This window comes from Centropristis striata, chromosome 9 (genome assembly GCF_030273125.1).
Source record: "Centropristis striata isolate RG_2023a ecotype Rhode Island chromosome 9, C.striata_1.0, whole genome shotgun sequence".
In the NCBI taxonomy this organism is placed as follows: Eukaryota; Metazoa; Chordata; class Actinopteri; order Perciformes; family Serranidae; genus Centropristis; species Centropristis striata.
The window spans coordinates 35,520,747-35,535,268 of record NC_081525.1 but is presented as its reverse complement, the minus strand read 5'-3'; the positions used below and the strand labels follow the sequence as shown (position 1 = coordinate 35,535,268).

Genomic DNA, 14,522 nt, shown 5'->3' with positions numbered 1-14,522 from the left:
CAACCACACAAACTTTGGCCTTTTAATGCTATTTTTGGTCCTTTATCATCCTGACAGTGAATATGGGTCAGGAAATCTCACAGCATTGTTAGAGGTTAGCTTACTCAAGTAAGATAGTTTGTCATTTGATATTAAACCATGAAAATAATCAGGGAAAACATCTTGACGATTCATATTATTTAACAACTGTACCGGTCGCACTGCTGGGACCAACAGCTAACTTTCAGCCAACAGCTAGCCTCTGTCCAAAAAATACGTCATCATTGTTGGTAAACACTAAATTGGTCTATAGTATGCTGTCAAAATTTGATTTAAAAAAAAAGGTCAAAGTACAGTATGTCATCAAAATTTCATAAAAAAGTCATGTCATCAAAATGTCATAAAAAAACACTATAGAAAATTATGCTGTCAAAATTATTTTAAAAGGTCATAGTAAAGTATGTTGTCAAAATTGTCATCTTATTGTTAGTCCATCATTAAAATAGTAATTGTATAGTTTGTCATAGAAATGATGACAAGCAGACATATAAATGACAAATACATTTGTGAATAGTTCTGTAATTTAATACTTCTGGATGAAGTAATTTCAGTCAAGGTGATCTTACCCATGCTATAGCACAATCGTCTCATTGGGACTTATTTAGCAGGTTTCAGAAGTTGCAATGAATGAGAATCTCAGCTGCCAAATAAACAACACAGCCTTTGAATACATTTGGCATGTTTGGTTTATGTATTTTAAATTGAGCCCCAGCATCTTTTTACAATTCTACACATATGGAAATGAGCTCCAGTATCTCAGCTTTATTTGGATGAAAGAGAAAAGAATCCAACACTGGTCACGCTCCAAGAATCAAACTCCAGTTGGTCAGGTGTAACGATTTTTTTTTCTTTTGCTGTGGATTGTCAGTGTTCTGCACCAAACGATAAATCACCAATATGTCTATTGGTTGCTGTGACAGATGATGTCCTCAGTGTGTCAAATACTGGTGAAAGCCAGATTGCTTAGAGCTCTTGTAAATTCAGTTTCTTTGCAAGTTACTGAAAAGTTTTCGACTTTTTGGACTTTGCAATAAGTGTGTTTCTTCATGGTGAGTGAACGTGTAGGAGAACCTGGTTCTCAATGTTGAGAAAATATAGTTAAGTACTTTTTTTGGTTATACAGTAGTGTTCAAATTAAAAGCAGTCCAATGTGACTATCCAGATTAATTTGGGTTTTTAGTATATTTTTCATTACTACATGGCAAACAAGGTACCAGTAGGTGCAGTAGATTCTCAGAAAACCAACCAGACCCAGCATTGGTGATATGCATGCTCTTAAGGCTGTGCAATTGGGCAATTAGTTGAAAGGGGTGTGTTAAAAAATATAGCAGTGTGGCATTCAATCAGTGAGGTCATCAATTTTGTAAAAAAACAGTTGTGAATCAGGTGTCCTCTATTTAAGGATGAAGCAGCACTTGTTGAACATGCATTTCTCTTTGAAAGCCTGAGGAAAATGGGTCGTTCAAGACATTGTTCAGAAGAACCGCGTACTTTGATTAAAAAGTTGCTTTAAAATGGAGAACAAAACCAGAGACACGTGGCAGAAAACGGAAGACAACCATCAAAATGGATGGAAGAATAACCAGAATGGCAAAGGCTCAGCCAATGATCAGCTCCAGGATGATCAAACAGTCTGGAATTACCTGTAAGTGCTGTGACAGTTAGAAGATGTCTGTGTGAAGCTAATCTATTTACAAGAATCCCCCGCAAAGTACCTCTGTTAAAAAAAAGGCATGTGCAGAAGAGGTTACAATCTGTCAAAGAACACATCAACTGGCCTAAAGAGAAATGGAGGAACATTTTGTGTACTGATGAGAGTAAAATTGTTCTTTTTGGGTCCAAGGGCCGCAGTGAAGACAGTGAAGCATGGTGGTGAAGCATCATGATATGGGCATGTTTCTCCTACTATGGCGTCTTTTTCCTTCTGCATTTAAATCAACAGAAAAAGACAGATAATCACACAGCAGACACCTGAAAGGATGAACACAAGTTTGGTTTATTTTTCACACAGTATTTCTTGTACAGCACATGGGAAACGCATCAGGAGGGAAGAAGACACAGTGCAGTCTTTTTTTAAAAAAAGAAGAAGAAAAAAAGAGTTCCTTGGCTGTTTAAAAGATAAACTAAACATGGGCTTGTAAAATGGAAAATCAGAGTTTTTATACCGTTGGAACAGAGAAAGCACAGGCAGGAGGGGAGAGACGTTACTGACAGTCAGAAGAGTATCAAATACAATGTCCCAAATATTCACGCTATACCACCAAATGCATAGCCATTATACAGCATCATTCTGAGTAGTATATAAGCTTGTGTATGAGAATATCATTTAGGTCTGCCTGTGGCTGACGGCAGGAAGGGAAAGAGGCAGGCAAAGGCATTAAACTGTACAAATGATCTCTCACTCCTCGCTGGTACAGTAGCCATTGTAGAAGTCGCTCATAATTCTTCTATCCTGCGTTAGAGCTGCAGCGAGAAACATGGACTAATCTTGCTAAAAGTTTATACAATTGAATTAAATTGCATACTGTAATGTAAAATTCATCCCTCTGTAAATCTGTGGCTTTGAGACCGTTCACTGTACCTACCGAGTAAAATCAGATCTGTCTCGTTCTATCAGCAGAAGTGGAGCTTTAGTGCAACAAGCATGCAGTAAAAAGTGGGACGTCTTCGATGGCTAGCTCTGTATCGCCAACGCCGGCTGTACACTGACCACAGACTCAACAGAAACATAGTTCAGTTGCACAATAAGGACTGAAAACTGACTACAGTACATCACTACCACTTTTGAAAAAAGGGGAATAAAACAAAAACAACAAACAGAAGACAGAACGGAGGGTCTTATTTTTTTTCTTTACATGGGACTGCTGATGCTGTGCGCCCTCTGCCTGTCACCACCACCAAGGATAACAATACAAAAAAAAACAAAAAAAACAAGATAAAGGAACAAAAATATTTTTCCCGCCTGTGTTCCACTTGATTTTGTACGTGTTCGTGTGTGAGTGCGTCCCTCTCTGTTTGCTCCACCCGAACCCTGAAACGCAGTCATAGGCAACCCCAATACATAAACAATCATTACATAAGACGAGCAATCACTATTCATAAAAAATATTGAAATAAATGAGTAATAAAAGAAAAAGCTTGAAATGTGCCTGTTTAGCCTACACAATGGTGACGCATGTTCTACAGAAGCAGAGAGCTCTGATATACAGTTTGCCTGCCAGTTTGGAATATCATACAAGGAGGACTGAAGAGCAAGAATCAGGTTTAAAGGAAGAGTGCAACATTTTGGGAAATACACTTATTGGATTTCTTGCTGAGAGTTAGATGAGAAGCTTGATGCTACTCTCACATCTGTAATGTAAATATAGAGCTACAGCTAGCAGCTGATTAGCTTAGCTTAGCATAGCGACTGGAAAGAAGGTGAAACTGCTAACCCTGTTTTCAATCTTTATGCTATGCTAGGTTAGCAGGCTCTTTCATACTCAACCTACAGACATGAGAGTGGTTCCATTTGTCTCATTTAAATCTACAAGCACATATTCCAAAATGTCAGACTTGTCCTTGAAAGGTGTTTAGCATCTTAATTAATAGCAATCAATAGCTTAAAGCTAAAGATTTAGCCAGAGCACTTTGAACACGAGCACATCAGCAGGCAGGCGGAGATAAAGACTCTGATAAACATGTAATTCTCAACTGGTTTGTAAATGAAAACAGCAACTAGTTGCATAAAATTTGAAAGGATTCGGATTAGTTGCTGCTTAGTTTGCTGCTGATGATAGCGTAATCGGGTGGTGTTAATTTACCCTCTTGTCTGCCTTACAGTGAAGTTGGCGTGCTGCTACTTCATCTAGCTGACAGTGCCTTTAATGAGAGTGAGAGCAGCGCCCGGTGTCAGGAGAACAATCCAGAGGAATTAGAGGGAACAGCTCGGCTGATGTTCTGTGTTTGTGTCTCTGGGCCCTGGGAGAATCCCATTGACTCGGCTGCTCATTAGACGCTGCCTTTGTCAGACCAAAATAAAATAGATATTAAGCAGTGAGATGGGGAGTGCTGCGATGAATGTTTAATTGGGTGCTCTGCGTGTTGTGTGTGTGTGTGTGTTTCTCTCTTCCCACGATTACCTCAAGGGGGTGTATCCGAGAGAGCGTGTGTATTCTTGCCCAATGACGTGCGCCTGTGTGTGTATGAGAGCAGGTCTATGTTTCATGTCAGTGTATGTGAATATCTGAGGCGACCCCCTCCGTCTCGGAGCGTCATCGTTCCCCAGCTCCTGACACCTCTCGCTGGGGAGAGCGAGCTGCGGCGTCAGCCTCATTAAGGCTTCCACTGTCTGGCTAATGAATCGATTGTGTGGTATCAGTGCTCCTGGCTGGCGCTCCCACAGTGCCGCTCCGCGCCTCCTCTGGGGGCCTCCCTTCCACTGAGCTCTTAATCAGGAAACAGCCCTAATTACTCTGCCTCCCTCCTCCTCCTTCTCCTCTTCCTCCCTTTCATTTCTCTTCCTTCCGCACTCTCCCTTTCTCTCCTCCTTCTTGTCTATCCCTCCCGACTTTATCTTTATGCTCCACCGCCCTTTTCCTTTGTCCTTCTTATCTCGCTGCTTCCCTTTCTGCCTCTCTCTCTGCTATCATACCTCATCCTTGGGCTAAAAGTGGAAGGAGGGAGGGGGGAGGAGGCATTTGGGAGCTCCCACAGTAGCTTATATCACAGGAAAAAGGGGGAGAGGGGGTGATGTATTAGGGCTGAGGGTCAGGAGGAGTGACGGAGGTGCTGTTGTTGCTGATGTAATGAGGATCAGGAAAAACAAAACAAACAAAAAAAAAACGAAATCTCCGTCCTGTCTCTTCCCATCATGTCCCGGCCCTCAGTACACCACCTCGTACACCGTGGCCTTCTTGTCCCCGGAGCCCGTCACTATGTACTTGTCGTCCGGTGAGACGTCACAGCTCAGCACAGATGAGGACTCCTTGGACTGGGAGCGGATTGAGAGACAGACAAGAAGCCCAGGAGAGAGAGAGAGAGAGAGAGAGAGAGAGAGAGTGATGATAGATAGACAGAGACAGATGGAGAGAAACAAACACAAAGAGAAAGATGTGAGAAAAGATATGACTCATCAGCTAATACTCAATCATACAAGACATATTTGCATTTCAAAACAGTCGGCAATTATTTCCAAACAGACAACTCCACGGCTCCAGGATGCTGACTCATTCATCTGCTTCAATGTGAGACACACTGCTCTCTCTCTCTTCCTCTTTTTTCCTCTCCCTCTTTCTCTGGAGGGATGCAGCCTCATTAACTGCAGGTTTAAGCATCACTAGCAGCACAGGTCTGATGGTTTGTATGAACTGGCAAAATGCACAAGGCTCTTTTTCTCTCTCCTGTGTCTGAAAGCCAGACCTGGGCACCTGGCTTTAGATGATCTAAAGCTCCCTCTAGTCCCCCTCCTCCCCCTCCCACTGCTCCATCATCATTTATCTTCCTTCCTTTCTTCCCAGACCCTCCTCCTCCTCCTCCTCCTCCTCCTCCTTCCATCCTCTTAGGCTCCCCTTTCGTTCTGTCCCCTTCTCTCATGTCGTCTCCTCCCCTCCCTCCCTCCCTGCTACAGGCACAGCAGGGCTGTCAATCACCAAGCCACCGGTGAGAGGCCATTTCACACAGGATCCCTTATACTACACCAAGATAGCAGGTGGGGGGGAGTTGGGGGCGTTCAGGAGGGAGGGATGCAATGACAAGCCAAAAGATGAGTTTTGAAGGGTTTTGAGTCAGAGATGGAGTGGGGAAAAGAGATAAAACAACAACAACAAAACAAAGGAACAAAGAGAAAAACTTTGTCCTGAGACTGAGAGATTTAACATCCGCTGGCATTGGTCTTGATTCACTCAACTGTCAAGTCGATTTATGAAAACTTGAAAAGTCACAAAAAACAAATGCAAAATTGACGTGTTATAATCAACTTATCAGGAGTGAATAATATAGGCTACACAAAGCATATTCGCATCAGAAGTTGGTGGTGTAGACTACTCTTTACACACAGCTGTAATCTGCTATTAACTGAACTTTTGCCGTTTCTATCCAGCTTTTCTAATGTGATGCTTTAAAATGTAGATAAAAATACATTAATGGAAACTGTGGTGGTCTTAAGGTCACTGAATTCCCATCTTGATAAAGTTTGATGAATAGTTAAACATCAGAGGAAATCCACTTTGTTTCGTTCATGACCATGTCTGATGATGTTGTATTCCTACATATATGTATGCATGTATTCAGTAATGTAATTAGGCATTAGGGATGATGCAATGAATGCAGATTCTGTAATCATATGGACAACATTTTGTTTTTGGAAGTGTGGCCAATCACATTTGGGTGGGCTGTTTGCATGCTGGTAAACAGTCCCTATGGAGAGCAAAAGAGGCGAAATGCTTCAGCCAAAATGCAATCTTGGAATCCATCAGCTATTCTCTAACAACGATTTAGCTTTTTATTTGCTTTTTTTCTTAAAGTGCATTCATATACAGATATTGCTTTCTTAAGATTAGCCAATACTAAAACAACTACAAAAAGTATAGCTGTGGTTGCTAATTGGGCGCATGGAAGAGAAACGTTCATCCAGGTATTCATTATAGCCAGTGAGTTCAAAGATTGGCAATGAAGCATATTTAGTAAAAATAACAAAGAAACAGAAACAGGGAGAACAAGAGGGATATGCAACGGAGCAGCTGAACGGTAGGAGAGAATGTGAACAAGAGAGGGGGAAAAGGCAAGGTGAAGTGTAAGAAAAAAGGAATGAAAAATATGGAAGAGAAGATAAAGATGACAGAGATAAACAAGGACAAGGACAGAGAAAAAAAGTGAGGGCAGAGGTATAGATTAGGAGAGAAAGATAAAAATGAATGAGCACAGAGAGGGAGAAAGAACAACAATAAACAGAGAGCGAGAGAGGAAAAATGAAAGGAGCGGGGGGTTAAAGAGACGCGAGGAGAAACTGGAGAGGACAGTGATAAACCAGAGAGGAGTAAGAGGAGAGAGAGCAGCTCACAGTGACAGGAGGGAGCTGTTTGGCAGCAGAAACGTTTGGCATTTGGATAACAAAGCAGATAGCCAGCATTCTCCTTTTAGTCCACAGGGAGAGACAGGAGCCGCCAACCCTGCTGCCCACTGTAGCTTACAGAAATATGACAGCAACACATACTCTGTGTCACACACACACACACACACACACACACACACACACACAAACAAAATACTCACCTTAAATATACCTTCATCCTCGCCTCATTCACACCCAGATGAACTGGCTCAGCTAAAAATATTGCATCCCTGCATATTCATGTTTCAACATTTCCTCAAACGGAGCGATTGAACAGAATGGCATTATTACATTTGTTCTGTTCTGTGTGTGTGTGTGTGTGTGTGTGTGTGTGTGTTTGGCAGCCTGCACTCTCTGATAAACCTCCGCAAGTCACCATGGATCAACAAACCTGGAAAAAAATGTTTATCGTTCACTTTCTTCCTCTGAACTTCCTCATCTTTTGCCTCTAGGGCTCAGTGTGTGTGTGTGTGTGTGTGTGTGTGTGTGGTACATGTACAAGAAGCAGAGATAGCTTAAACAACACTATCCTGACTGACTAACAGATGACTGTGCAGCCTCAAATACACGCACATATATTTATATATACAAATATGTATATCCACAAAGCATAAACATCCTTAGAGCATTGCACTCGACTCGTCTCTCACCTGGAAAATACTCGCTCCATATGGTGTCCTCCATGCATTCAACAGATTGTCTTTTCCTGTGCTCACGAACCACTTGCCTGAAATAACACACAAACACACACACACACACACACACACACACACACACACACACACACAGTACTACAGGTTAAACGAAAGAAGAAAAGGGAGGGGGGGCACAATATACGGTGCATAAACTGCATCCCAACAGTGTGAAGAGAAGTGTTTGTCAGGGGCTGCAGATGTTCTAGAAACATTCAGGAACCAATCCAAGTTATTTTGTGTATTCGTGTGTGTTTGTGTGTGTGTGTGTGTGTGTACGTACCGCAGTAGGCAAACTTTAGGGAGAGAACGCAGCTCTCGTGAAGGTGCAGCTGGTACTTGTCAGGTTTGGAGACGTGCAGGACTTCCACATTACTGCTCTCCATTCCCACAGCCAGCCACTCGCCTGTCGGACAGTAGCCCAGAGAGAAGATCTGCAGACAGAGAGGGAAGAAAGGAGTCAAAGGAAGGTAGCAAGAATGAAATGGAGACAGGGGGAGGGGAGGACAGAAGGAAAGAATCGAGAGTGCAGAAATGAAAACAAAAATGGCAAATGTGGGGCAGATGTGAAGAAATGGGGGATAAGGGAGGAAAGAAGATAAGGTTGATGAGAGAAAGAGAACAATGGAGGGGAGTAGGAAGGAAAGATGAAGCAATTAAGCGGGGGAGAAAGAGAGAGATGATGGAGAAAGGGTAAATAGAAAAAAAGAGGGTAGAAAGTTAAAGAACGGAAAAAGGCAAAGGAATGACAGAGATAGAGGTAAATAGAGAGTGATTTAATAAAATGGGAAAGAAATAGAGAGAATTGCAAGAGAGAGGGAAAGTGGTAGACGGAGAGAAGCGGCGAGCGGAAGAAAAAGTCATTACACGGTGGATCGAAACTCATCTGACAACAGTGGTCAACTCTATAGCTCTGTTGTGGCAGTGTGGAGTGAATGAGAGAGACAGTGTGTATGTGCGTGTGTGTGATGATGTGATATTGGTGTAAATACCTGCAAGGTGAGGTCACGCTGTGTGTTTGTGTTTGGATTTATAATGTGTTTGCCCATGTGTGTAGAGTAGATGTGACGTGTTGTGATGACCCCTGTAATGTACTTTACCTGCATATGTCTGTAAAAAATCCATGTGCTGTTTTTTTTGTTTCTTTTTAAGTGTGTTTGTATGTGCTACGTGAGTTGCGCTGCTGTGTGAATGTTTACTCTGTGTGTGTCACTGCCACAGGAAGAAAATGTATCCACTGGATGACAAACTTGTGTTACAGATTACAACGGAAATTTCACAATAAAAGATAACCGCCAGTCCAAAATATTGCCAAATATTTTACTTTTTTACTGTACTTTGTACCAACAAAGAGGATTCTACAGACATAAGAAAAAAATCTTTGTTGGTACTGATCCAATGCATTTTTTAAATAATTCAGAACTAGATGCAAGTGTGTACTTAACTGTTAGGCTACGTTCAGACAGCAGGGCTTAATGCTCAATTCGGATTTTTTTGTGGAATCCGATTTTTTTGCAAGGTCGTTCACATTTCCAATTAAATGCGACTTGTATGTGATTTCCAGTGTGAACTTTAAACGTACCAAAAGTGTCCCGCATGCGCATTGGAGGACACGACGACGTCACACGCAGCGAGCATGCTCAGTGTTTACGGAAGTAGCGGAAAACGTGGCCGCGAGCAGTAAAGCCTGATTTCCAACGGGCGCGTTACAGCCGCATGGTCAGGATTATCGCGTGTTCTCGTTATCTTGCGTGTATATGGCTGGCTCGCTATGCTGCCGTGCCGCGGCTGTAATGCGCCCGGTGTGAATTGACGCTGGGCAGAAGACGGAGCAAAACCGCGGTGGAGCCGTTCCGCGGCTGAAACGCGCCCGGTGGAAATCCCCTGTCAGCCTATGTGTGATGAATGCGACCTGGCCGTTCAGACTGGAGTCGCATGTCAAAAGATCAGATATGTATCGGTTTTGGGACCACATATCCAAGTGGCCTGGATCCCATTTGAAAAAATCGGATCTGTGTCGTTCAGACTGTCATTAAAAGATCAGATGCAGGTCGCATAGGGGCGAAAAAATCTGATTTGGGTCACTTCAGGCTGCAGTCTGAACGTAGCCTTAGATGATGTCTTGCAGTGTGGGTGTGTGTGTGTGTGTGTGTGTGTGTGTGTACCTGCGAGGTGAAGTCGTGCTGCTGGAGCTGCCGTCCCTCTCGGAGGTCCCAGCAGCGGACTGTGTTGTCCAGCCCTCCCGTCCACAGTTTGGTGCCGTCGTTGGAGATGTCGATGCAGCTCGCTCCGTCTGTGTGGCCCTGGAACTGCCTGCAAGGAGGAGACACACAAGAGCTTCACACATGAGCACAAAGACATGCATGCACACGCTCTACAGACTCTGAATCCTGTGTGCATTTTAGCTCCCTTTCTCCTCCAGGTGTCAGACCAAATATATTTGAATCCTTTCCTCCCTGAAGCGCCGACTGCCCTCACCTGATTCTCTCCTGCTCTCCTTATCACAGGCTTCCCTCATCATCTCCCTCAGTTCATCGTTCTCCTGCCTTGCCAGAATCTGGCTGTTTCATCCCATCCATATCCCCTATAGCTGGTTCATCTTCCCTCTCCTTACCTGACTATAGGGTTAGTTGAAGAAGCCCCAGACGGCAACGATTTTTCCTCCCTCCCTTCTTCTTCTTCTATATTTTATCTCCTTTTCTCTCTTTAAGAAGTTCCTGAAATGTTTCCACATCCTCCAGCCTTTCTCTCCCTCACCTTCCTACCCCTCCCCTCTGTGCTCCCTTCTGACAGCAGTCTATTTGTGGAGGTAAGCGCACCAATTTTTTATGTTCCGTTTCTCCTTCCACTGTCCTCCCCTCCCTCTCTCCTCTTACCTGACCAGCGTTTGGTTGTGAAGGTCCCAGACGACGATGTTGCCGTCGCTGCAGCAGGAGAAGCAGACCTTGTTGTCAGGGGAGATGGCCAGAGCGTAGCACGCGGGGGCAGACGACGTCAGCTCCGCCTTGATGCGAGGAGTGGGCGTGGCCAGATCCCAGATTGACAGCGTGCTGGCCTCCCCGCCGACGATCAGAGTCCGTCCGTCAGGGAGGATTTTACAGGAGCGGATGTAGTTATCCCTGTTCTGATTGAACAAGATTTAAAGAAGGAATCTGTTAGGTTTTAGGCTTTATGCGGACCAAGAAAAAGGTGGCTTTATGGGACAGATGGTTACATGATTGAGGAGGAAACATTTCATAGCGTATAAAAACAAATTAGGTGAATATGTTGTATATACACCATTTGTTTGCATGGCCTGATATGTGTGTACCCATTTCTATTTATAAAATGTGTGTGCCCGTTTGACTTCCTCCCTCACGTCTCACCAGACAGTCCAGCTGGGCCATGGGGCTCTTGCTTCCAGGCTGGCTGATGTCCCACACCTTGACGCAGCCCTTGCCTCCGGTGTAGACGTGGCGCGTCGAGGTGCTGATGGTGACGGCACACACCACCTCTCCGTGGTTCAGGGTGTGAATCTGACGGGCGTGGCGAGGGATCCCCGGGCCCAGCAGGGCGTCGGGTGGAAAGGGCACCGGCTGCATCTGTCCATCTGCGCTCACGTGGAACGAGTAGGCGCTGCAGAGAAGGGGACAGAAATAAATCAATACTTGAGAAACTGAAGAGCTACAGCTAAAAATAAACTGGTTTGGACCAGTGGGTGCTGCAAAGGAGATTGAAGGACAGGAGAAATGGGCCAAAGACAGGACAGACAAGATGGAATCAATCATTCAATCAATGAGCAATTGAAGGCAGAGGAGCAACAGGTAAAAACACACAAAGCACAAACAACTACACACAAGTGAGTGTGCAAGCTGTGAAGTCTGACGACACCATAATGGCCTTGGAACTTCAGTAATATTTGCCCGAAATTTGGCAATTACTTGGTCCACTGTAGCTGTAGGCGGGGATGCATAATGGCAGATTGTATTACAGGGCAGAGTCAGTGTGGCATTGCTAATGGCCGATCAATACTGTAGCGGTTGGAAGCCGAGGCTGTTTTTTTATGATTTCAAATTAGCACCACAAGAATAAATTGCTACTCTGCAACAAATGACAAAAACAACATAATTTGTCAGTCAGCAAAGCCGAACAGAATGTGAGCAAGTGTGTTGGACGAGGCGAGGAGGCTGGACTCTTGAAATTCAACAGTAGCTTCAGCGTTTAAGGCTTACAGATGTAAGACCGGTTTAATGAAAAGCACTGAGCAAATAGAGAAACCTAAAATGAGCAGCTGGAAGGAACTACAACTAATTTGGATTCTTATCCAATCTTAATATTTTTGGATTATATCTGAGCAAGTTTTGACTTAAGATGTGATTATCAGCATTCGTATATTTCTTTTTTAAATCAACAGAAAAGAAAATTTACTGTTTAAATGCCCTGTGTAACTGGGGAATATATTTCATTAAGTACTCACGCTAAACTTATACACACAAATGGTATTAAACAGCTTGAAATACATGTCTACCAAATGTAGATAACACCCATTTTTTGTGCATAAATTGAACATCAACAGTGCAAATACTCACGGCTTGCCGCCAGAAGAACCAGGCAGAGAAGAGGACAGCCCTGGCGCCCTCAGGTGAGACCGGGAGTCATATGCCACCTGGTGGGGACACAAGAGCTTTAAAAATGCAGCCAATTTACATAGAACATTCATTAAAACCTACAAGTATAGGCAAAATGTATGTAAAGTCATCGAATTGAATAGATTTTTTTAAAGAAAATATGAATTGCATGAATGAAAAGCTGTAAGAAAACAAAATCATTTTACTATAAAACAGAATTATACAATAGAGCAACAAAAGTCTGCAGTGTGAGAACTCTGCTGAAGTGTGTGTATATGTGGGGACACCAATATGATGTTATAAGTGACATCCTTTCCTCAGACTGATGAGAGGGTGGTGCAGTGTACATCCTGCTGAGTTGTGTTGCAACTTTAAAGGCGCATACTGCCACCTAATGCATCGCAGTGTGTAACCGCTGGGTTTGTTAATCAATGAAAGCTATTTGGCTTTGTATCAAATGTTGGGATAATGCATAATAACAGTGCTACACAGGTTTCATTTGTGATAGAGATAATCCATTCAATTCACTATCTCTATGACTGTCGTTATCTATTGAAATGAATTAGAGAATGTAAACATGACAACTTTAAGTATAATAAATGCACAACACTACTGATAACACAGAACACGCTCTACTTCTAGAACAGTCAGAGGGTTAGAGTTGAACTATAAATCAAATCTTGACAGAGAAGAATATTTTGGCCTTTACTCACCATGGGGCTTCGGGAGTAGGCATTGGCTGCTGCGCTGATTTGTGGAGAGAGAGTCAGAGCTCCACCGAAGCCTCCTGGGCTGGCCAGCTCCCCATTCAGTCCTGCGTGGGACACCACGCCAAAATGAGCCGGGTATGAACCAGGGGGCACAGACATGGGACTGCGGAGAGCTGGGGAGGGAGGGAAAGAGGAAGGAGGGGTAAAGGATGGATATAAAGAAGGGGGAACAATACATGGCACACAAGCACAAACACAGTCACAGAGGGGCTGAGAAGATGGAAATCTTTTTCTGTCATTAAACTTTATTTGTTGAGCTGTCAAGTAACACAGTGGACCTCGCTGCTGGCTACAGAGGAGCAAACAGCAGTTGGGAGCCGACAGAAAACATCAGTCCTGTCACCATATTAAGGGTCCAAGCAGCAACATTCACTGCTACAGTCCTATTGTTTTTGCTCTCGTTATTCTTTCCTCTTCCGTCTTAATTTTCTCAGCTAAAAGTGTTGTAATGTAAGACCAAAATTACAAGAGTTGGAAGGTTGGATGCAAGCTCTCTCAACTAATCAGGCATATAAAAAGTGGTGCTGTTCCAATCAACTTTAAGGTTCTGCAATCACAATATGCTCGATCTCTTAATTCACCTGCATCTATGCTCCAAAGTCTCCTGCTCTAAAATTGTCAAACTCAAATGTCAATTTTTTTCTCAAATGTCAATTTTGTCAGGAACATCTAAAGACTACATCAATATGTTTAATGATGATACGTTTTTAAACCTGTGTCTTTAAGTCACAGTTTACATAAATGCTCATTAATCAAAAATTTTGTAAACAATATATGACCAGCAAAAAAAAACTTTTTTTCCCCAGATTTTTTTCAACAACATTTCGACTCCTGACGCTTCCTCTGGAGATTCAGAGGTCTGGGGTTCAAATCCCTACAGCACCAAGTCCTACTTGAAGCAAATCATGCATGTGCTATGTTTTCGAGTTCAATCAGCTTGGACCCCTATAAATCTTGTTCATCTTTGCTCTGATCACATGAAAAGATTGTTTTTTTGGTGCAATACAGAGTAAACTATCACTGCACAACAAGGCAACAGTGATGTCACAGCATAAAGAAATGTGGAAATGGAAAGAAATTAGGAACAAGAGGATATATGGCATGAAGGGCAGAGGTAGACTGGGTGCAAATCCTATTCACATCTTCAAAATCTAAGTGAAGGAGCTGTGGTTCAACTAGTTCAGTCTACTTTGAAAAAATTAAGAGCCCTAGTCGGGCAGCAAAATTAGAAAGTAAATGTAAAAGAATGAGTAATATAATTGCTTTCTCCACTAAGTGATGAGTAATGTAATCACATGTTAATGTTTTTTTCTTTCAGTTTTAA

At 43.0% G+C, this 14,522-nt stretch overlaps 1 protein-coding gene across 2 annotated transcripts in view; it reads right to left on the bottom strand.

The window, feature by feature from the left end:
* Positions 1–2,013: 2,013 nt before the first annotated feature.
* Positions 2,014–14,522, bottom strand: part of tle2b (TLE family member 2, transcriptional corepressor b) — a 96,262-nt gene continuing 83,753 nt past the window's right edge. For both annotated transcript variants that reach the window (XM_059340622.1, XM_059340621.1), the window contains 8 exons: positions 13,142–13,311; positions 12,390–12,466; positions 11,187–11,436; positions 10,698–10,945; positions 9,987–10,134; positions 8,105–8,255; positions 7,780–7,856; positions 2,014–5,011 (listed from right to left, as the gene is read on the bottom strand). In XM_059340622.1, coding sequence (XP_059196605.1) covers positions 4,904–5,011; positions 7,780–7,856; positions 8,105–8,255; positions 9,987–10,134; positions 10,698–10,945; positions 11,187–11,436; positions 12,390–12,466; positions 13,142–13,311 — 1,229 coding nt within the window. In that variant the 3' untranslated portion in view covers positions 2,014–4,903. The remainder of the gene's footprint in view (positions 5,012–7,779; positions 7,857–8,104; positions 8,256–9,986; positions 10,135–10,697; positions 10,946–11,186; positions 11,437–12,389; positions 12,467–13,141; positions 13,312–14,522) is intronic.